General features: G+C 47.3%; 10 protein-coding genes across 10 annotated transcripts; 5 read left to right on the top strand and 5 right to left on the bottom strand.

Moving 5' to 3' along the window:
• Positions 1–652: 652 nt before the first annotated feature.
• PAAG_02573 (hypothetical protein) lies at positions 653–2,197 on the top strand (the record flags this gene model as incomplete). The annotated part of the gene is made up of 3 exons (XM_002795821.2): positions 653–786; positions 937–1,078; positions 1,145–2,197. The coding sequence occupies 3 exons, from the start codon at positions 653–655 to the stop codon at positions 2,195–2,197; spliced, it is 1,329 nt and encodes a 442-aa protein (XP_002795867.2).
• Positions 2,198–2,679: 482 nt separating this feature from the next.
• Positions 2,680–3,802, bottom strand: PAAG_02572 (hypothetical protein; the record flags this gene model as incomplete). The annotated part of the gene is made up of 3 exons (XM_002795820.2): positions 2,680–2,813; positions 2,878–3,664; positions 3,746–3,802. The coding sequence occupies 3 exons, from the start codon at positions 3,800–3,802 to the stop codon at positions 2,680–2,682; spliced, it is 978 nt and encodes a 325-aa protein (XP_002795866.2).
• Positions 3,803–4,978: 1,176 nt separating this feature from the next.
• On the bottom strand, positions 4,979–6,533 carry PAAG_02571 (hypothetical protein; the record flags this gene model as incomplete). The annotated part of the gene is made up of 7 exons (XM_002795819.2): positions 4,979–5,198; positions 5,257–5,411; positions 5,481–5,651; positions 5,711–5,833; positions 5,902–6,060; positions 6,180–6,332; positions 6,390–6,533. 7 exons carry the CDS (start codon positions 6,531–6,533, stop codon positions 4,979–4,981), a joined length of 1,125 nt encoding a protein of 374 aa, XP_002795865.2.
• Positions 6,534–6,884: 351 nt separating this feature from the next.
• On the top strand, positions 6,885–9,762 carry PAAG_02570 (vacuolar protein sorting-associated protein; the record flags this gene model as incomplete). Its single annotated transcript, XM_015844680.1, has 7 exons — positions 6,885–7,029; positions 7,092–7,198; positions 7,256–7,384; positions 7,441–7,934; positions 7,989–8,083; positions 8,143–9,416; positions 9,514–9,762. The coding sequence occupies 7 exons, from the start codon at positions 6,885–6,887 to the stop codon at positions 9,760–9,762; spliced, it is 2,493 nt and encodes an 830-aa protein (XP_015701728.1).
• Positions 9,763–9,859: 97 nt separating this feature from the next.
• PAAG_02569 (hypothetical protein) lies at positions 9,860–10,533 on the bottom strand (the record flags this gene model as incomplete). Its single annotated transcript, XM_002795817.2, has 3 exons — positions 9,860–10,075; positions 10,150–10,433; positions 10,500–10,533. The coding sequence occupies 3 exons, from the start codon at positions 10,531–10,533 to the stop codon at positions 9,860–9,862; spliced, it is 534 nt and encodes a 177-aa protein (XP_002795863.1).
• Positions 10,534–10,959: 426 nt separating this feature from the next.
• Positions 10,960–13,143, top strand: PAAG_02568 (hypothetical protein; the record flags this gene model as incomplete). The annotated part of the gene is made up of 1 exon (XM_015844679.1): positions 10,960–13,143. The coding sequence occupies one exon, from the start codon at positions 10,960–10,962 to the stop codon at positions 13,141–13,143; it is 2,184 nt and encodes a 727-aa protein (XP_015701727.1).
• Positions 13,144–13,730: 587 nt separating this feature from the next.
• PAAG_02567 (EF-hand superfamily Ca2+-modulated protein) lies at positions 13,731–14,468 on the bottom strand (the record flags this gene model as incomplete). Its single annotated transcript, XM_002795815.2, has 3 exons — positions 13,731–14,094; positions 14,191–14,396; positions 14,466–14,468. The coding sequence occupies 3 exons, from the start codon at positions 14,466–14,468 to the stop codon at positions 13,731–13,733; spliced, it is 573 nt and encodes a 190-aa protein (XP_002795861.2).
• Positions 14,469–14,872: 404 nt separating this feature from the next.
• PAAG_02566 (hypothetical protein) lies at positions 14,873–16,831 on the top strand (the record flags this gene model as incomplete). Its single annotated transcript, XM_015844678.1, has 4 exons — positions 14,873–14,908; positions 14,968–14,982; positions 15,049–15,255; positions 15,320–16,831. 4 exons carry the CDS (start codon positions 14,873–14,875, stop codon positions 16,829–16,831), a joined length of 1,770 nt encoding a protein of 589 aa, XP_015701726.1.
• A 190-nt stretch (positions 16,832–17,021) lies between these two features.
• On the top strand, positions 17,022–17,751 carry PAAG_11518 (hypothetical protein; the record flags this gene model as incomplete). The annotated part of the gene is made up of 2 exons (XM_015847155.1): positions 17,022–17,063; positions 17,194–17,751. 2 exons carry the CDS (start codon positions 17,022–17,024, stop codon positions 17,749–17,751), a joined length of 600 nt encoding a protein of 199 aa, XP_015703287.1.
• A 157-nt stretch (positions 17,752–17,908) lies between these two features.
• PAAG_02565 (hypothetical protein) lies at positions 17,909–18,592 on the bottom strand (the record flags this gene model as incomplete). Its single annotated transcript, XM_015844677.1, has 1 exon — positions 17,909–18,592. The coding sequence occupies one exon, from the start codon at positions 18,590–18,592 to the stop codon at positions 17,909–17,911; it is 684 nt and encodes a 227-aa protein (XP_015701725.1).
• Between the last annotated feature and the right edge of the window lie 777 nt (positions 18,593–19,369).

Genomic DNA, 19,369 nt, shown 5'->3' with positions numbered 1-19,369 from the left:
CACAGAGCGATCTATTTGCAACACCCTGATGTCCACTTTTCACTCTTTTGATACGCGTATATTTTTCTGAGCGAGTATTTTTGGACATAAATTGTCGAGGTTCCCTGATCTAATCCCTCACTTCAAAAACCTTACCTTGCATTAATAATAGTAGTTTAACCATTATTGACGTTGCTTCGCTGCGTTCCCCTCATCCCCGCTTCATTGTGCCAATCGTATCCTAATCCAAAACGCCAGCCCAAATAGAACCAAAAGCCGAGCGAGACTTAAGGTAATTGCCCTTTACATGACCAATATCCCGCTCATTCTGCCCAACCTTTCTTTGATTTGAATAGAATAGTGATGATTCCTTACATGAATTTAGCTATATATACATTGATTGTCCCCAATTTTGTCCGTATTTTCGTGCGTTCGGCCAAACCATCGAAAACTCCGGACTGATAGAATAGGATCACTGCTTAGCCAGTTAACTATCGAAGTAACTATTAATAACCTATAAGCTTTTAAGGGTCCACTCTGATTTCAACGACTACAAGAAAAAAATAAAATGAAATGAAGTGAAATGAAAATTAATAAAAGAGCACATTCACCACAATTTTACTCCCTGCCTTTTTGTTGTCTCTATACTGGAGATCACAATCCCTACCCAGCCATGCGTTTCACTGAACCACCACTGGAGAACCCCGCCACAAACGGTGTTGGTGGAACAATTAACGCGAGTGTGCGGCGGAACATCCGGAGACCAACATATCCGTTTCGAAAATCGCACCGATCGAAACCTCGAAGGTATGTTAGTTAGGCAGATGTACCCTCCAATGCAATTCCCATTCCGCATGCTACCCCATCGCTTATACGTTGTCTTCCCATTGACTGGAAGAATGCATGCATAAAGACGACCTACAAAGTCAAAAACGTTGACACTGGCACTGGCTATAGATGGCCCCTCGTCCTTCGCTTTATAAAAGGCGCTGTGCATATGTCAATCCTCATCCCCGTGGTATTGCACGGTATTTTTACAGCCCTAATAGTCTATCTGGATAAATACGTCTTCGACAGCATTGGTCTTCCCGCGTCAATAGTAAGCAAATCCAACCCATTACTCCTCCCCACAACGCAAAACATGTTAAAGTAAACCCGCACAAAGATCCCATCCCTCTCCATCGTCGTCGGTCTCATCCTCGTCTTCCGCAATCAAACCTCCTACAACCGCTTCTGGGACGGCCGGAACAACCTAGCCGCCATCAACACCTCCATCCGCAACCTAACCCGCTCAATCCTCACGCACGCTTACAATAGACACAGCGGCCCGCTCACTCTCGCCGAGAAAAACGATGTCGAGCGGACGATCCGTGTCCTCATGGCTATTCCGTATGCGGTAAAGAATTATCTAAGGGCCGAATGGGGTGCAGCATGGAATTTGAATTCGACAGTTGTAAACGGGAAATGTGGTGGGGATGGAGGGGGAAGTGCCAGTGTTAGTCATGCGGTGGAAAACAACATGCTAATGTTACATTTGGAGAATAGCGGTGTCAATGGTCACGGCGCTGAGGGTGGTGGTTCTAGCAATGGAGAGCACGTCTTCAATCCGGAATACGACAGCCTGTTACCCGTGGGCTTGCAGGCATATGAAGACGAGGGACTCGGTTTACCGCTCCAACTAACGTTCTTCGTCGACGGATTTCTAAAACGCGGCGAAGACCGAGGTTGGTTCACAGCACCCAATGCCAGCAATCTACAGGCCCAACTCAACATCCTAACGGATTCCTACGGACGCATGGAGACGATAAAGCTAACCCCAATTCCCATCGCGCATCTGATTCATCAAAAGCAGGTCCTCGCACTCTTTGGCGCTGTGTTGCCATTTGCAATGGTAGATGAGATGGGCTGGTGGACTATACCCATCGTCTCGCTCGTTATCTTTACGCTGTATGGTATTGAGGGGATCGGGTCGCAGTTGGAGGATCCGTTTGGGTATGACCGGAATGACATTAAGATGGATGCTATTGTGGAGGACGAGAGGGTGGAGATTGAGGCGATTTTAAATGAGTGGAAGAGGGTTACGGTTGTGAGGGGGGAGGATGGGCTTGTGGGTGTGGGTGCGGGTGGTGCAGGTGCCGGTTGTGGTGATAAAGGCCAGGGATATGAGCCTCAGGAAATGTTTATACGGATGAGGGGAACAGTGAGGAATGGGGTGTGATGTGAGGATGTTGGTCATGATGGGATTCATATGGGATTTGGTTTGTACCAATGATCTGAGCGGTTACACTGCATCTATACCCATTTCATTATCTCTTCTCTGTCTTATTTCTTTTCTTTCCGTTATTTTAATTTGGTCAGAGACCTAGGCGTCTTGCGGGGTGGTTAATATTACACATTTTAATATCTTATTCCTTGTTTTTGGTTTTGATGAGCGCAACTAAATAGCTACTTTTAGGACACCATCAATTGTAAATAACTTAAGGAGAGACACAACTTGTGGGTCAGCTCAATTGAGAGAGAAAAGGTATTTAACACAAATTAAGTCTCCGGAGCAAAGAGAGCAAAAGTCAAAAGGATAAGAGTAAGGATCAAATAACTGCCATCCCATCCTGTAATAGCTCAGTTTCCTGTCCCCATTATCTCACGCAGGAGGGTTAAGCTTAAAGCAACTTTCACCCGCATATTCAAACTCCTTATTGTTCAAAGCAGTTGAACCGGCACCGCCAAGATCGCCATCGGATCCCGACCAGACCCAGATTCAATATCAGACATAACCATCTTCACATCCATCATCATGCGAGAGAGAGCGAGTGGATCCCAAGTTAGAAAATGGACTTCCAGCAGAAGGACGGATCAACGTGTTATGTCATCCCATAACCCAGCTGGATTGCTCCTGACGATCTCTCTCCTCGCCCTTATGATGAACAATCTTGGATGACTTGCGGGCCGTTTCTAAAGTATTCACGGCAGGTCGATCAGGGGGCGTAACGGGAAGTTTCCACGGGCGTCGTAACGGCGTGTGCGTAGGAGTCTCATCGTCATCGAAGTCAGTATTACCATCGCTCTCATTTCCACGTCTTGCTGTCATTTCTTCAATCGTGTCCCTCCACTTTTCCAAGTTCCGTCTTGCCGCGTCTTTCATCGTCTCCCGATCCTTCTTATCCCTCAGCCTAAAACTCTCCCACCCCTTCTCCTTATCCATTACAATCTTCTTAACCAACGCCGCCTCGTCCCCCAAACACTCCCCTTCCCCACCCACTACATCCTCCCTCGCCAACTTCACTGCCAGGTTTATCTCGCCGTCACTCGTCCACCCCTCATCCTTAAGCTCTATTCCAGATAGTCTCAGAACTTGCTTCGCCTGCTTCTGCATCCGTACCCTTTTCAACTCTGCGCGATCCGCTACCCTCTGAAATCCTTCCAGATCTTCTTTAAGCGAGTCGAGAGCGTCAACAATCCAAGTTGGGGACCAACCATAGCGTCTGCCTTCGAATGTTGAGGGCCCGTTTTCGCGCCAGAACTCGTGCAGTGCTTGGATGTTCCAATGGTGGCGGAGTTGCTCTTTTCCCAACTGCACATGCCACAGATGACTGAGGAGTTTATGCTCGCGGTCTTTGTGGTAAAATTCGGGGGTAAGGGACCAGGGTAGGCTTGAGGGGCTGGGGGTTCTGACTATATAAGGGAGCTGGGAAAAAGGGGTGATTAGCATATGTATCTGTAATGCATACATAGGAATCTGTGAAATCGACAGTATGAGATGACTTACATGAAATTTAGGGTATTTGAATGCGTCATAGTCGTAGTCTACCTCTGTGTCAAGCATGCTGTCATTAGATGGTTTGTTTGAATGTAAGGTGGTGTAGAAGGTAGGGCTGTTAAGGACAGTATGCCCTCCCTCTCCGTATTATGTTCTGTGTCATGGAGGATGTATTATGGATTGAGGACAGTGATGTGGTGGGTTGCTAAGGATGGACAAGGTGATCTTGGTTGCGAGGGCGATCAGACAGTGTTTTTCGCTCAGAGCGCGCCTACTTTGGAAGCAGTGAGAAATCACTGGACCTCTGTTCTGCTCTCTGACACACATGTCAACCAGGATCTGAAAAGTGGAAACCTGACAATGAAAGTCAGTCATGAGGGCCTTCACCACATCGTGTCAATCTGTTAGACAAGTCTATCGCCCTAGGGAATCCATTTCTCAATTGGGTATTCTAGAATGGCATTCATTCTTCCTCAGGGTAACTAATGTCTCAATTTTATACTAAACGGTTGGTATCCTGGGATAGGAATGACATGTAGTGCATGGCAAGATAGGATAGACCCAAGTGTCTAGAGACAATGTCCGATGCATTATCACAGTGGTTGGGCGAGGTGTACTAAATAATCTTTGAATGTTCCCGGACATAATAAGGGGTATCTGTACGAAATGAAAATAGCAACCCCGAAAAGTCCCCTAGTTATTAAGACAAAGCTGATTGCAACAGTTGGGAATAAAATAGGGAAGAGGTTACGAGAACTGCCAAAGAGTTGCTCCAAAAGAAAACAAAAACCAGAATTGAAGCCCGATTATCAATTCAAGGGGCTCTTGCAGAGAATTTGTATCAAGCGACCCTGATACCATGCTGGCGGCACTCGCCGAAAAGGGACGTTAGCTGTCGCGGAAAATCATACATAAATTAAAACCCTTCAGGATTTTCAGGCTAATGGTGCCCAAAATATTAGTACGCTTTCCACATCCCTGAAGAAGAACCTAACGAATTACCAGGGAAATTCAGGCTTAAAGGGAGAGAGTTTTTGGTTAGTTGAAATATCCTGGGAGACATGAATGAATATCCACGTACCAGATAGATCTGTTGTTAGACTTTCTGGGTTCACACTCTCCAGAAGAACCAGTTTGCACGTAGAGAAAGCCGAATCCGTATCTCGTCTCCTCCAGCCTTGTTTCCTTTCGCGTTTCTAGAATTATATACTGCCATGAATTCTAGCTCTAGCAAGACGCTGTTCATAAAGGTGCTTCAATTTCCACCAGAACTGTCTCGATAATCGTCTCCGGAGTCATATCCGCCAGTACTAAACCAACTGCTTTGAGCGAACTACCGTACATCATACTTCGATCACCCGCTGGTTCGACGACGCGGATGCGGTGGCGATAGACCCTTCTGGCAGCAAGCGCCACTAAGGAAGGAAAAAGATAATCGACACGTTGCAAGGGAGCAAGACATCTACTCAAAATATAAGTGGCTGTGTTTTCTAATTGACAGGTTAACAGGTTTCACTAACCGAGCAAGTAGGTAAAAATGCCGTGAGGAAATGGAAGTTATTCCAGATGCCACACCGCGATTCATCCTGAGGAAAACGATAATATTTTGAAGGTAGCAGTTTACATCCGCGGATATGGTAACGTTGTTACTGAGTTGACGCAATGTATTGATATGCTAGAGATATTTTAGTGATATGCCAAAACTTTGGAGATGTATCAACAAGAATAGTAAAAGATACTATACCTCATCGCAGATTACATAGGCCTGGTCGGGCTTCTCGAACAGTGGTATGCTGGACTTCCGCACAACAGAAGACATCGATCCTTGGTCATCCGGGAACCATCCAGTGCTGTCCTCCAGATTGGCGAATCCGTTTTGGGGATCATGGTAATATGACATGAAAATATGATCACACTTTATACAGTTTAGCATCAACTCTCCTAAAATGTAAGTCAGATAAACTGCCAACTCACCAAGTGACGGTTGAAGGATGAAGAAAGTGGTTGAAGCTTGGATTCAACAAGTGGAATGAAAAGAAACGTGTTCGGGGCACTATGGAAAGCGGCCCGCGTATAGATTCGCCTAGTTCGAATGAGCTGGTTATTTACTCAGATCAGTTGCCTATTTCTTTTTCTACCTAACAAAGATTAAGAGATCATCTTACGTCAAGAGCTTGTATTTGGATCTCATCAGATGCCCGATCGAAATTTTTGGCAATGACAACATTGACTATCTTGCGATCATCGACACTGCCTGTTGGCACTTGTGAGCTAGACTTGTCTGCAGACAGTTGTCCACTTCGAATGGTTGATCGTTCGGCATTCTATCATAACGTTAAACCGGCATTGATCATTGGAGTTGAAAGAAACCTCATTCTAAGTCAAATAATAGGCACGAGGTTCCCTTAAAGCAAAAGAAAAATCAAAAAAAGGTCGGTCTTACTCTTCCGGTTTCACAGCTTGTAAATGAGGACAGTATATCATAATCCGGTCTCTCGACATCGGGAGTTAGGATTGCATTACTGAACTCCTCTAGGGTTGTTTCAGGGGAACAATTCAACGTGGCGTGCGAAAGCCCGAAGATATCCCGGGCAATCTAGCAGACGTAAACTCAGTGTATGCAATTATATATTTCCAGTGGGTAGTTGCCTACCAATATAAGCTCGTTTTCCAGGTCATCCAGGGCCTCCCCCTCCGTATCAATGATGCAATGCTCGCGGGCAACAAGGCTAAGAAGCACCACAACTTCAAGATCGGACAGGTCTTCTATTTTGTTATACAGATCAGAATACTCCATCATACACAAACATGCATTTCTCATCCAGCGAACTTAAAGCAGACAACCATGGGTGCCAGCATCAGAGGGAGCGGTGAGGTTTAGTACATTTATTGACTCGTCCGAGCCGAGCAGTTCTTCCAGGCATGATGTAGTTACGGAAACCTATCATATTTTACTATAAATATGCTATTTCATTACCGTATTTTTTGTATTGTGAATTACATAATCATTTCCTGACCTCAATATCACTCATCTGGACGCTCTCCGTACGCAAAGCCATGTTATTTATGTTCGGTGTTCATATCTAGAAAGGGATATTATGCGATGACGATACAGTTTTTTATTTGATGCCAATGTTGGAAAATTCCCATGGCACCCACAAACCCTCTGGCTGACTGGGAGAAGGTCGGAGACCGATTCTATAGGAAGATCCGAGTATACGATGCCGTCTTCGACGAGGACCTTGAGCTAGAAAACTTCATTGTTGCGGGGGCTCCGTACGGAGGATCGATAGGTGATTATTTCTGAAAATCTCAATGGTAATGCACGTGTTCCGTTTTCTGATAGGAGTGGCAGCACTCTATCGCGACGAAAACAAGCTCCAGAGATATAGAGATGCAGAGACGGGGAAATCATATATTGATATATACTCCTGCTCTGGCCAACGAATCAGCCGGATAAATGTTTGTTATACACGTAGCTGGTCCAGTTTGAACTGTTTACACTAATATTTTTTCTAGGGGGAACACGCTGCAATTCGTGGCCTGGGTTGGTCTGATGATGAGAAGCTCCTTGTAGTGACCCAAGACGGCACGGTGCGGTGCTATTATGGTCTTCATGGAGACTTCACACCCTTTTCTCTAGGAACCGTATAGCCCTGTGTCAAACCAGTCTAATCTGTGCCTTGTACTGATTGATGACGTAGGCCGCAGAGGAGAATGGAGTAAAGGCCTGTCGCTTCTGGTCGGATGGTTTTGTTGCTCTTTTATATAACAACCAGCTCATTGCAGTCTCTCGCTACGATGAACCACGTCCCAAATTGCTGGCATCCCCACCTGCAGGAGAGGTATCGTCATGGTCGTTGATTCCTCCAAATTACTCCCTCTCGCGATCAGTCGAAGTTCTTCTGGCAATCGACGAAACTATCTATGTTGTTGATGCAACAGAGGCGGAGGATCGAATGTTACAGAACGGTCCATTCAAGCACGTTAGCGTATCCCCAAATGGGAGATTTGTCGCCTTGTACACCGGCGACGGGAAAATGTGGGTTGTGAGCAGCGATTTCCAAAACAAACTTAGCGAATATAATTCCGGAGCCCGAACACCACCAAACAACGTGGTATGGTGCGGCAACGACTCTGTTGTTCTCTCATGGGAGGACGAAGTTCATATGGTTGGCCCCAACGGAGTTGCTGTTAGGTTGGCATCCACTACGTTCATTTTCAGTCCAGTTTACCACTAACATCTGTTGAGGTATTTTTATGATGGCCGCGTCCATATAATTCCAGATTTTGATGGGGTCAGATTACTCACCAATGACGCTTGTGAATTTCTACACAAGGTCCCAGGTATGGTATCTACTATCCAACTAATTTGGAATGGAGAACCTTAACTAAGTTATATACAGACGTTACGGAGGAAGTATTTAAATTAGGATCGACGTCTCCTGCTTCTATTCTCCTGGATTCAGTCGGGCTCCTCGAAAAGAAATCACCGAAAGCAGATGAAAATATTCAGCACATCCGGTCGAACCTGCTCGAAGCCGTCGATACCTGTGTCAAAGCAGCAGGCCACGAATTTAATACCTCCTGGCAAAAGCAGTTGCTTAAAGCCGCATCATTTGGCAAGTCGGTTATTGACCTTTACAACAGTGATGACTTTGTGGACATGTGCGAGCGACTGCGGGTGTTAAATGCTGTACGCGACTATCGGATCGGCATACCCATTTCGTATGAACAATACCTCCGCCTAACCCCGGAGAAACTGATTGAACGACTGATCAACCGTCACGAATATCTTCTTGCAATCCGGGTTTCTGAATATCTTCATCTTCCAACGGATAAAATATATGTCCATTGGGCAAGTGAAAAGGTCAAGACTTCCACTGAAGATGATGACACCATTTGCGATTTGGTTGTACAAAAACTTCAAGGGAAGCGAGGAATATCATTTGAATCGATCGCTCAGTCAGCTTATGATGAGGGTCGTGGCCACTTAGCCACCCAGTTACTTAATTTTGAGCCGCGGGCTGGAAGACAAGTGCCTCTGCTGTTAAATATGGAGGAAGATACCCTAGCGCTGGACAAAGCTATAGAAAGTGGCGATACGGATCTGATATATTTTGTTCTATTACAGCTTAAACGAAAACTTCCCCTGGCAGCATTTTTCCGAGCCATCAATACTCGGCCCGTTGCATCCGCTTTGGTGGAGGCATCCGCTCGATCACAGGATGTGGAGCTGCTCAAGGATTTGTATTACCAGGATGATCGCCCTGTTGATGGATCTAACCTCCTTTTGAGAGAAGCTCTGGCACAACCGGACCCGCAGGCTATGGAAGACAAATTACGACTAGCATCCAGGTTATTGGCGGATTCGAAAGACGCAAATGTGCAATCACATCAAAAGTCACTGACAGAAGCTGCGCAGCTCTTGAAAATCCAAGATGGATTGGACAAAGATATTGCTGATGGTGGTAGTGAATTTGTTGGCCTAAGTATAAACGAAACCATATACAAATTGATAAAGTCTGGGTATGGGAAACGTGCCAATAAAATCCAAAGTGAATTCAAGGTACCTGAGAAGTCATTCTGGTGGGTGAGACTGAGGGCTTTGGTAGCAAAGCGAGACTGGGGAGAGCTGGAGGAACTTGCAAAACTCAAGAAATCCCCGATTGGTTGGGAGGTAAGTCTTTGCTTTTTTTGCTTTTTATTTTTATGAGTCATTTATGATTCATTAATCTATATATATTGGAGCCGATCTAACGCCAAATCCCTCCTAGCCTTGTTACAATGAAATTCTGGGCGCGGGAAATACCAAGCTTGCCTCAGTATTTATCCCAAAATGCACCAACCTGCCTGTCGCTGATAGAATCGAGATGTGGGTGGGGTGCGGGATGGTTGTCAGAGCAGGGGAAGAGGCTCTTAAGGCCAAAGATATCAGCAGCCTCGAACTTCTAAGGGCAAAGGCATCGGGCATAGCGGTGAGTGAAATCGACCGAATGATCAACCAGTTAAGGCCAAAGAAATAAAGAGTCCATCTACCAAGAGCGCTGAGTACTTTTCTTGCTTTCTTTCTCTTTGGCTTTTATTCTTTCGAAATGTCAGATACCACAGTATATAGGCCTCTTAGGTAATTTCTCCATCTTCCTCAAATTCAAATTTTTGGTCCATTGCTGGCTTCTGAGGCAGCCCCAAGGAGTTGGTAGCTTTGGTTGCTAGCGGTGCAGCTGTCCTTTTGGATTCATCTTCCACCATGAGGTCGGCATCGTCTCCGTCATCTAACGAAGCTACTTTACTTTGGTCCGCAGCAAGCGCCCTTTCATTCATCACTTCCCATGTCGCCTACTTCGGAATTAGTATTTCCACTCGTAAGAAATTGCTAACAAAAGGAAGCACCGAAAATATAAATCCCTTACCCTGCGCGCTTTTATAATTTTTGCCTTCCCCATTCTCTTTGCCACCTTCTTTTCAGTCCTATCGATCACAAGCTCCGCGCGTTCGAGACCTTTCTCCTGCCGCCTTCGCTGGGCGCGGGTCAGCTGTTTAGATTTCGATTTTTTCGTAATACCGGCATTATGTTTTGCAGCCAGAACATGAGGTTTGACTGTTGCAGTTGGTTCAGGCCGGGGAAGAGAAGTCAATAATGATTTATCAGTTGGAGAAGCGGCTCGCTTCGCGGCTCTGGAGTGAATTGATTTGACTGTGAAGTAAATCCAAAAGTTAGACGACATTGGAATAGCCTAAAATGCCATGGTATAATACGTACGGGCTCTAGCCTTCATTTTCGGGGTTTTCGCCATGATGGGGTACCTGTCTAGATTTTGCTTGTCTTATTCAACCACATATTAGAAGTGGACTTCGTATACCCTGCTGTTGAGACGGAGTTGGACAAGCATTTGTATGTCTAGTCCCAAATGGGCTTAGCGCCATACCAGTCCGGGGCGGAATAATCTTTCCCTTGGTCAAAGCTCTTTCTCTCCCGCCTTCAACTTCCAACATCAAACCTCGAGATGACCATCAACATCCTCACTACGGAGTACATACCAACGAAGCTTCTTTTGATATCGCGGTTTTTAACCTCCACTACAATAGTATATTGCACATCGGACGGGCCTGAACATGCAGATTGCCAGTAGCTTCCCTGCTCTACCGGCTTGACAAACCCTGATGCTTTGCCCAGCATCCAAGTCCAGCATTCTGTTGCTTCGCATTATCTCGCTTGAAATATGCTCGGGCCCCCAGAGTCCTCCCCACACCATCACCTTTTCGCCACATCTCCCCTGAAGAATAGCTATCGCAATGACCTCTTCAGTGAATGGATACCTGACCGCTCGAAGATAACGTACTTTGCCATATCCGTGCTTTTGGGCTATTATATTTTCATGTACCTCGGCCTCCTCACTTCCGTCTTTTTCCAAACCGTCTGGAACATCATCGTCTTCTTTACTCCTTCGCGCTTCGTTTTTGCTCTAGATAAAGGCTCTCCTGATCGAGATCCCGCTAAGTTGGACGCCTACTCCTCGCTAACACGCAGAGCTCGCCATTCCGCGAAGAGTGACGCCATGCAGAGGATTCTCGGCTTGGATACGAACTCGATACTCACGACTTTTCCGCGGGGCAGGAGTCTCACAGGGATAGGACAGGCCTTTTTGGGAATTAAAGATTCCTGTCCTCCCGGACTTGGCAACTGGGATAACTCCTGCTATCAAAATAGCATCATCCAAGGATTCGCTTCGCTACGAACGCTGGATAGGTTTTTGGAGGGGAATATCCGCGAGTTGGAGGATCGCGATCCGTTTTATACACACGCTGCGCTAAGGGATATAATTACCAAGCTAAACAGTCCAGCTTACGGTGGTCGAAAGTTATGGACTCCTCCAGAACTGAAGTCTATGAGCAGTTGGCAGCAACAAGATGCGCAGGAATACTTTTCGAAAGTGGTTGACCAAGTCGATAAGGAATTACGCCGCGCTTCCAGGGGTTTAACAAGTGATGCTGGCTTAAGATTTGTTGATACTCAACGGAATGGTCATAAAGTTGGTCCCTTTTCAGCCTACGAAGGACGGCACTTGAAAGACCAACTCAAAAGACCTCCAGCGTACGGGGAGTATACTTCTTCCTTCCGCAATCCACTCGAGGGCCTTCTTGCTCAACGGGTTGGCTGTATGCAATGTGGGTGGACTGAGGGACTTTCTCTTATCCCATTTAACTGTCTTACGGTTCCCCTAGGCTCTAATTGGGAATATGATATCCGCGAATGCTTGGATGAGTATACGGCCTTAGAGCCTATTGAAGGTGTCGAATGCGCTAAATGCACACTTCTACGAACCCAAGGCCAGCTAGAGCAGCTGTTGAAACAGATCGATTCGGATGCGGAACTTGAGGAGGGAACCACTACACCTCGATTGACCGAAGCCCTGCGAAGTTCGGCAGAGTCAAGGCTAAAAGTTGTCCAACAAGCTCTCGAGGACGAGGACTTCTCTGAAAAGACTTTATCTGAGAAGTGCCATATCCCAGCCCGCAATCGTGTTTCCTCCACCAAATCGAGGCAAGCTGTCATCGCACGAGCACCCAAGTCTCTGGTAATCCATGTCAACCGGAGTGTATTCAATGAAATGACCGGCATGCTTCGGAAAAATTCTGCAGATGTAAGATTTCCTAGAGTTTTAGATTTGGGTGAATGGTGTTTGGGATCAAGATCGATGGGCGAAACAGACGACGAGATTTCAGAGCACTGGGGTATAGATCCTTCAGAGTCCATGCTTTCTCGTCCTGGAACAAATTCGGAAATGCTTAGCAGACGCTATGAGCTGCGCGCTGTTATAACGCATTACGGTCGACATGAAAATGGGCATTATATCTGTTATCGAAAATACTCCATGGAACTGTTTCCCACTTCTGTCCCCAAGGCGGTTTTGGATGCGGATGGAGAGAAGGACAGGGCGGAACGTTGGTTCAGACTTAGTGATGAAAATGTCAGCTTAGTCAGTGAGAACAATGTGCTCTCTCAGGGAGGCGTATTCATGCTCTTTTACGAATGCATAGACGAGTCCCGTGGTTCAGCGACTGGAGAAGCCGATCAGAGCCAATCCGAGGAGGAAGGTATCCCTTTAGAGGAGCTTTCATGCAGTTCTCAAGAATGTGAATCAACTAGTGCCTTACTCTCTCGCCATACTGATAAGAAAGAAGAAACCCTATGCGACTCTTCAGGGACATCGACTGGTTCTGCGGGCCATCCTTCCCCGCCAGAATCCGAAGCGTCTGATACACCTTCATCCTCGCTCTCCAGTGAAGACAGCAATCTTTCCACGGCAAATAAAATCGAACTTGCTCCAGCGATGAAGACATCGGTGGCACCATTCGAGAAGAGCGGGGAGACCCTCCCCTCCGTGGTAACAGCATTACGATGATTATGGCTAGCTATTCCTGTTTGTATTAGTTTATTGTCGACGTTCCATATGTGTCATTGATAATCGAGGTGTGGATGCGGTTTTGTGTCCATATCCAGTTTCAAAAGACAATTTGTATCATTGGGGTGGCGACTTGTAGCGGCCCCGCTAGAATTTTGGTCTGTGTTAAAAACATGGGACAGAATAGAAGTCTAACACATTCGTTATTTGCCCTGCACGGCATTCGTTTTGGCGTTTAGGATTTAGGATTGTTCGGCGGAGTTATGGGATGATGATAAGTCTACACTTGAGCACACGCCGTGTATATAGATCAGTTGGGCGCGTCGATTATTTTACGTGACTCGGACGCTTATGATGGTGGTTCCTTGGGAAGGGGGTGCACCGCACTGCACAAAACAGTCTCTAGTATAAGTTTAATTCATATATTATTTTTATCTCCATTATATCGAAATATGTACCTGAGCATGTTTATCAGATCATCCCGAACGCCGTCGCTGGAACATCCAGAGCACCGTATCACCCATGAGTGAAATCTACCACAAAAACCCCAAACCCAAATCCAAACCCCATTCCAACCCCTAACCCAATCAAGACACCCCCGCTCGCATCATAACCTCCCTAAACTGTTCTAATGAGACACCGGCATGCAATGCGTCCCCGCCATTCGCTTCCCTAATCATATCTCTCAATAACTCCTCACTCACATCCTCTTTCAAATCACGTGCCACCTTCCTCAAATGCCCCACTGATATTGGCCCCGCTGTGCCACGCGTGAACAACTTATAGGCATGCTCAACTTCAGCAGAGATAGCGTCTTTGGATCGCGAGTGCAGCTTCAACGCACAGAGGGATAGGAAGGGCTCATATGTGACAAGGCCGGTGGAGTTGGGGTCCACGGCGGCAATGATGGAGGATAGCTCTGTTGCGTTCGTTGGGGGAAGACCTAGTGCTCTAGAAGGAAATATACAGGTTAACTTGCTTATTTTGATTCAGTCTCGGAGCTTTTTGCAACGATGCACGGGATTGCGATCAATGCAATCAACATACATGAGTGCGCGATGGACATCTCTGGTTCTAATCACGCCTTCTCTCTCGGATGGGTATTCGTCACTCTTGCAGGAGAAGAGGTGGAATGCTTCTTTGATTTCGGCCTCTTCATTTCCAGTTATGTCGTTCTCTTTGGCTAGTTTAGATTGGCGGGCTCGCTTCTCTCTGGGGCCTGCGGATGGCGCCGCGCTGCGGCGTTTTGGAGGCTGGGGTTTTCCTTGTCATTAGATTGGGAGTTCACTCTTGGACATACATGTACCTGGTTCATTACTCACCATATTTAGGGTTTGAAATTTAATACTGAGAGCTGCAGAACGGTTGTCCGCATAGTGACGTTGGTGGGTTGCCTTGGCAGAACGCGTTTAATGCGCTTAACTATTTCCTTGACTAATCAACCCACAAGTCCGTTACTCAGCTTGCCTTTTCGACTTTTATGTACGATAGTAGCCCGGCAGATATAGACGATATAAATACCGCTGTATAAACATTCATTTTCTCAGATTTGATTCATGTTGATTTACTAAAATAAACTCTTCCTTCTAGCTAGTCCGACAATAAATTTGGTTTGTACGGGCTCTTCATATAACTAGCTATTGCGCTTGCTGGAACGCCGTGGAATATTCCACACTCTGATGTCCTCCGCTCCCCACTTCAACAAAACCCCACCATATCCAAAAACATTATGGAAGTTGAATTATATGTTTATGATATCTCAAAGGTACATGATTTGTTTGGGTATTGTTTCCGTTAGAGCATCAACTAACTAGATACATTTAGGGCCTTGCAAGAGAAGTAAAGCTTTGAGCTTGATATCCACTCTCCCATCTTATGCCAGCTCCCGCCGCTGACGTCCCCTAGCTTTCACTTGCTATAACAGGCACCCAGATAGATGCAATATATCACACGTCTCTTGTGTTCGGGGGCATAGAGTACTTCTTTGGTAGAGGCATTCAACAAGCACCCCCTGGAACGACGCACCATGGCGACCCCATCGACAGGATTAACATGGGAACCTCTGAACTTCCGATAGAGGTGGTAATTGAGTACATGGAATCTTTAGCAGCAGTATACACACAAGATGCATGTGCACTCCATATTCCCACGTGTATAGAAAAGAAACTAACATTAGAAACCCCGACAGTCTTATGATCTTTTCTTGCGAAACTGCAACAATTTCACCCATGATCTCGCCACGTTTCTAGTTGGAAAAGGCATTCCTGATCATATCAGAAACCTTCCTGAGACTTTCCTCAGTACTCCCTTTGGTCAAATGATGAAGCCATACATTGATGGTATGCTTCGGGGAGCAGCTCCTGGGCCAGAGGTATCTTCTTCAGCTGGTACAAACCAATCCATCCCTGCTGTCACAAGTGGCCTTGCGCGGTCAATACCGACATATTCAGATCATGCTCCCCTGGCACAAAAAGGCTATGTTCGTAATGTGACGACCACTAGGGAGCTAGACGAACTCTTGGCCTCCGCAAACTCATCATGCGCCGTTATATTTTTCACATCCGCCACATGTCCACCATGCAAGATGATGTACCCAGTCTATGACGAACTTGCAGAGGCAGCCGGCGATAAAGCAATCCTTATCAAAGTGGATCTATCCCGCGCCTACGGCATTTCTACGAAATACAGCGTCAGAGCGACGCCAACTTTCATGACGTTTCTGAAGGGAAAAAAAGAAAACGAGTGGAGTGGTGCGAACGAGGGAAAGCTGCGCGGCAGCGTTCGACTACTTATCGAAATGGCCTGGCCACCTCACCCTCACAGGCGACTGCGATTACCGAGTTTAGAGAGGCCCATTGGCTCCTACATACTGTATAAGAAGGTTCCCCCACTGGATAAATTGATCCAAAAATTGGGTGCTACAGGGGATGACCCAGCCATTCAGGGGCTTGTCACATTCGTCAAATCGAGAGAGAGCAGTTGTCCAGCAGATGCAGCGCTACCGAATGTCTCCTTGCAAAACTTCGTCAAATCAACATTTTCCTCTCTCCCGTCTGCTGTTCACTTTGCAGTGATTGATCTAGCCCGCGTTGCATTTGCTGACTCCCGTGTCAGCGGGTTCTTTGCAGAGGAGCACGATCATACAACTCTACTAACGTTACTGGGTGGTGCAAGCTATCTGTCAAACTGCCCTTACAACCAGCAGCTTGTAATGACACAACTGGTCTGCAACCTCTTCTCATCACCTCTATATCTAGATCAAATAGTATCCCATGATACCCTGCGCAAGACATGCATAAAACTTGCAACTTCGTCCCTATACGCCGCACACATTCCTCTGCGCGCAACCGGCGCTTCGTTGATGTATAATCTTGCGGCATTCAACCATAACGAACGAATCGATGAACGGCCGGATCGACTACCTGAAGCAGACCAGGTAGAGCTGGTAGCTTCTCTACTTGAAGCTATCAGACTGGAGACTGAGAACGTAGAAAGCCTCCGTGGGCACCTATTATCACTAGGTCTGTTTGTATATCTTGCCCCTATGGATGGGGAGGTTGTGGATTTGTGTAGGGTGATGGAAGCTCGGGAAATTGTCGAGAAGATGAAGGTGAAGGCTCTAGTGGAGAAACCGCTTCTAGAAGAAATAGGCTGTGAGCTTCTTGGGAAAGGGTGCGGGGAATCGTGAAAAGTTCCTGAAACCGGGTGTCTTACTACCGTTTGCCTTCTGTTTGGACAACGCAGCTTGAACTGCGATGTTTATCCTTCTATTCCCGTTCATATGCCTTGCATTGAAAGTTCCTGACATTGAAGGTATGTAAGGTACTTTCTGACTTTTATATTTTGAACGCGATCGCTTTTTGCTCCATTACCTACGTATGGCATTTTATTACCTTAAGCTTGTGCACTTCTCAACCTACGTTGATTATTGACAAGAAAAAGGATTTTTAAGCTACAATATTATCTCTTATTGACGTTTATTAATACATTCCATATATCTAAGACCCATACGCGCATGTCAAAACATCTAACATGCTAAGGATCCACTAGGAAGAGTCAAACATAAAACATAACTTTCACAACATTTTAATCCACGTCCACTTTACCCCGACGGTCAACCTTGTCAACGTTCCGACGGTCGACGTCAACGTTCCGGCGGTCGACCTTGTCAACATCCCGACGGTCGACGTCAACGTTCCGACGGTCGACGTCAACGTCCCGGCGGTCGACGTCAACGTTCCGACGGTCAACGTCAACGTCCCGGCGATCGACATCAACGTTCCGACGGTCGACCTTGTCAACATCCCGACGGTCGACGTCAACGTTCCGACGGTCAACGTCAACGTCCCGGCGGTCGACGTCAACGTTCCGACGGTCGACCTTGTCAACAACCCGACGGTCGACGTCAACGTTCCGACGGTCGACCTTGTCAACAACCCGACGGTCGACGTCAACGTTCCGACGGTCAACGTCAACGTCCCGGCGGTCGACATCAACGTCCCGGCGGTCGACGTCAACGTCCCGACGGTCGACCTTGTCAACAACCCGGCGGTCGACGTCAACGTTCCGACGGTCGACCTTGTCAACAACCCGACGGTCGGACATTAACGGTTCCACGGTTAACGTCAACGTCCGGCGGTCGACGTCAACATTTCGGACGGTCGACCTTGTCAACAACCCGGGCGGTCGACATCAACGTCCCGGGCGGTCAAACCTTGTCAACAACCCGACGGTCGACGTCAAACGTTCCCGACGGTCAACCTTGTCAACAAACCCGACGGTCGACGTCAACGTTCCGACGGTCGACCTTGTTACCCCGACGGTCGACATCAACGTTCCGGCGGTCGACCTTGTCAACAACCCGACGGTCGACGTCAACGTCCCGGCGGTCGACATCAACATTCCGACGGTCGACCTTGTCAACAACCCGGCGGTCGACATCAACGTTCCGACGGTCGACATCAACGTCCCGGCGGTCGACATCAACGTCCCGGCGGTCGACGTCAACGTTCCGACGGTCGACCTTGTCAACAACCCGACGGTCGACGTCAACGTTCCGGCGGTCGACATCAACGTTCCGGCGGTCGACGTCAACGTTCCGGCGGTCGACATCAACGTTCCGGCGGTCGACATCAACGTCCCGGCGGTCGACGTCAACGTTCCGACGGTCGACGTCAACGTTCCGGCGGTCAACGTCCACCTTAGTTGGAATTGGACTCGCTGTCGTGAGAGTTACCCAAGGGCTGTCGGTATTAGCTGTCGAGAGAGTGGCCCATGAAGTCGTTGTCTGTGCCGCTGTGAGTGCAGCCGCTGGCATTGACGTTGTCGCTTCTGATATTTCTGCCCAAGAAGTCGTCGTCGGGTTGTCTCGGCGGATGACCGCAGCCGCAACAAGCAGCTCAGCAGATTCAAGGGCAGCCCCTACTGCCAAAAAGGTGGAGAACTTCATTTTGTTTGGGGAAGGTATATGATACTAAAGACGTATGTTATTGATTTTAACAAGATTGCATCTATCAGGGAGGTTATCCTGGTTCCAGGACGCGCTCAGTGCCCGAACGTCAAGAAAGGGGAGAGGAAACAAAAAATCGGGAAAAGGGGGAAAACCTCTCATTTTATAGTCTTGGGTGGCGAAAGCTTGTCTCAAGGTTTCTGTCCCCCCATGACATCGGTTTATGTGCCAGCGTTCTTCTGATGATAAACTTCAAGATGAAAATCCACTTTCTACCTCAGAGGCAAATGGCAAACTCGTGCGCGAAATTCTCCCGAGCCAATAGAAGGCGATGTAGGAGAGGAAGAATTCAGATTTCAGTTTACGGCTACGGTTATGGCTTTGGGGCCGATTTGGATTTCTCGGCCGAGTCTCATTTCTATTCGGATTGGCTTCCATCGATCAAGATCCCGGGGAGCAAGGCAAAGTTGTGGCCACCCTGTGAATCGTTGAGAATCCGACGATATATATCCACCGATATGTACCGACGCCACCTGCATACGCTTCTGCAAGGTTCGGCTGGGTAAGATGTGGGATGGGAGACTGGCCGGGAAGGATTATGAGAAGGGTAGTGCTTTGATATCTACGTAATCCACATGGAAAGAGTCCGACAACCTCGACAGTTGGATTGCTGATACGGCGCTAACTCGCTACACGGGTTGCGATATTTGCAGAATCCAAATGCAGATAGGGGGTTAGGGGTGGGAGTTTAGGGGGTGGGGGTTAGGAGTCCGGGGG

The sequence above is a fragment of the Paracoccidioides lutzii genome, assembly GCF_000150705.2.
Source record: "Paracoccidioides lutzii Pb01 unplaced genomic scaffold supercont2.5, whole genome shotgun sequence".
Classification (NCBI taxonomy): domain Eukaryota; kingdom Fungi; phylum Ascomycota; class Eurotiomycetes; order Onygenales; family Ajellomycetaceae; genus Paracoccidioides; species Paracoccidioides lutzii.
This window is presented reverse-complemented; position numbering and strand designations above follow the sequence as displayed.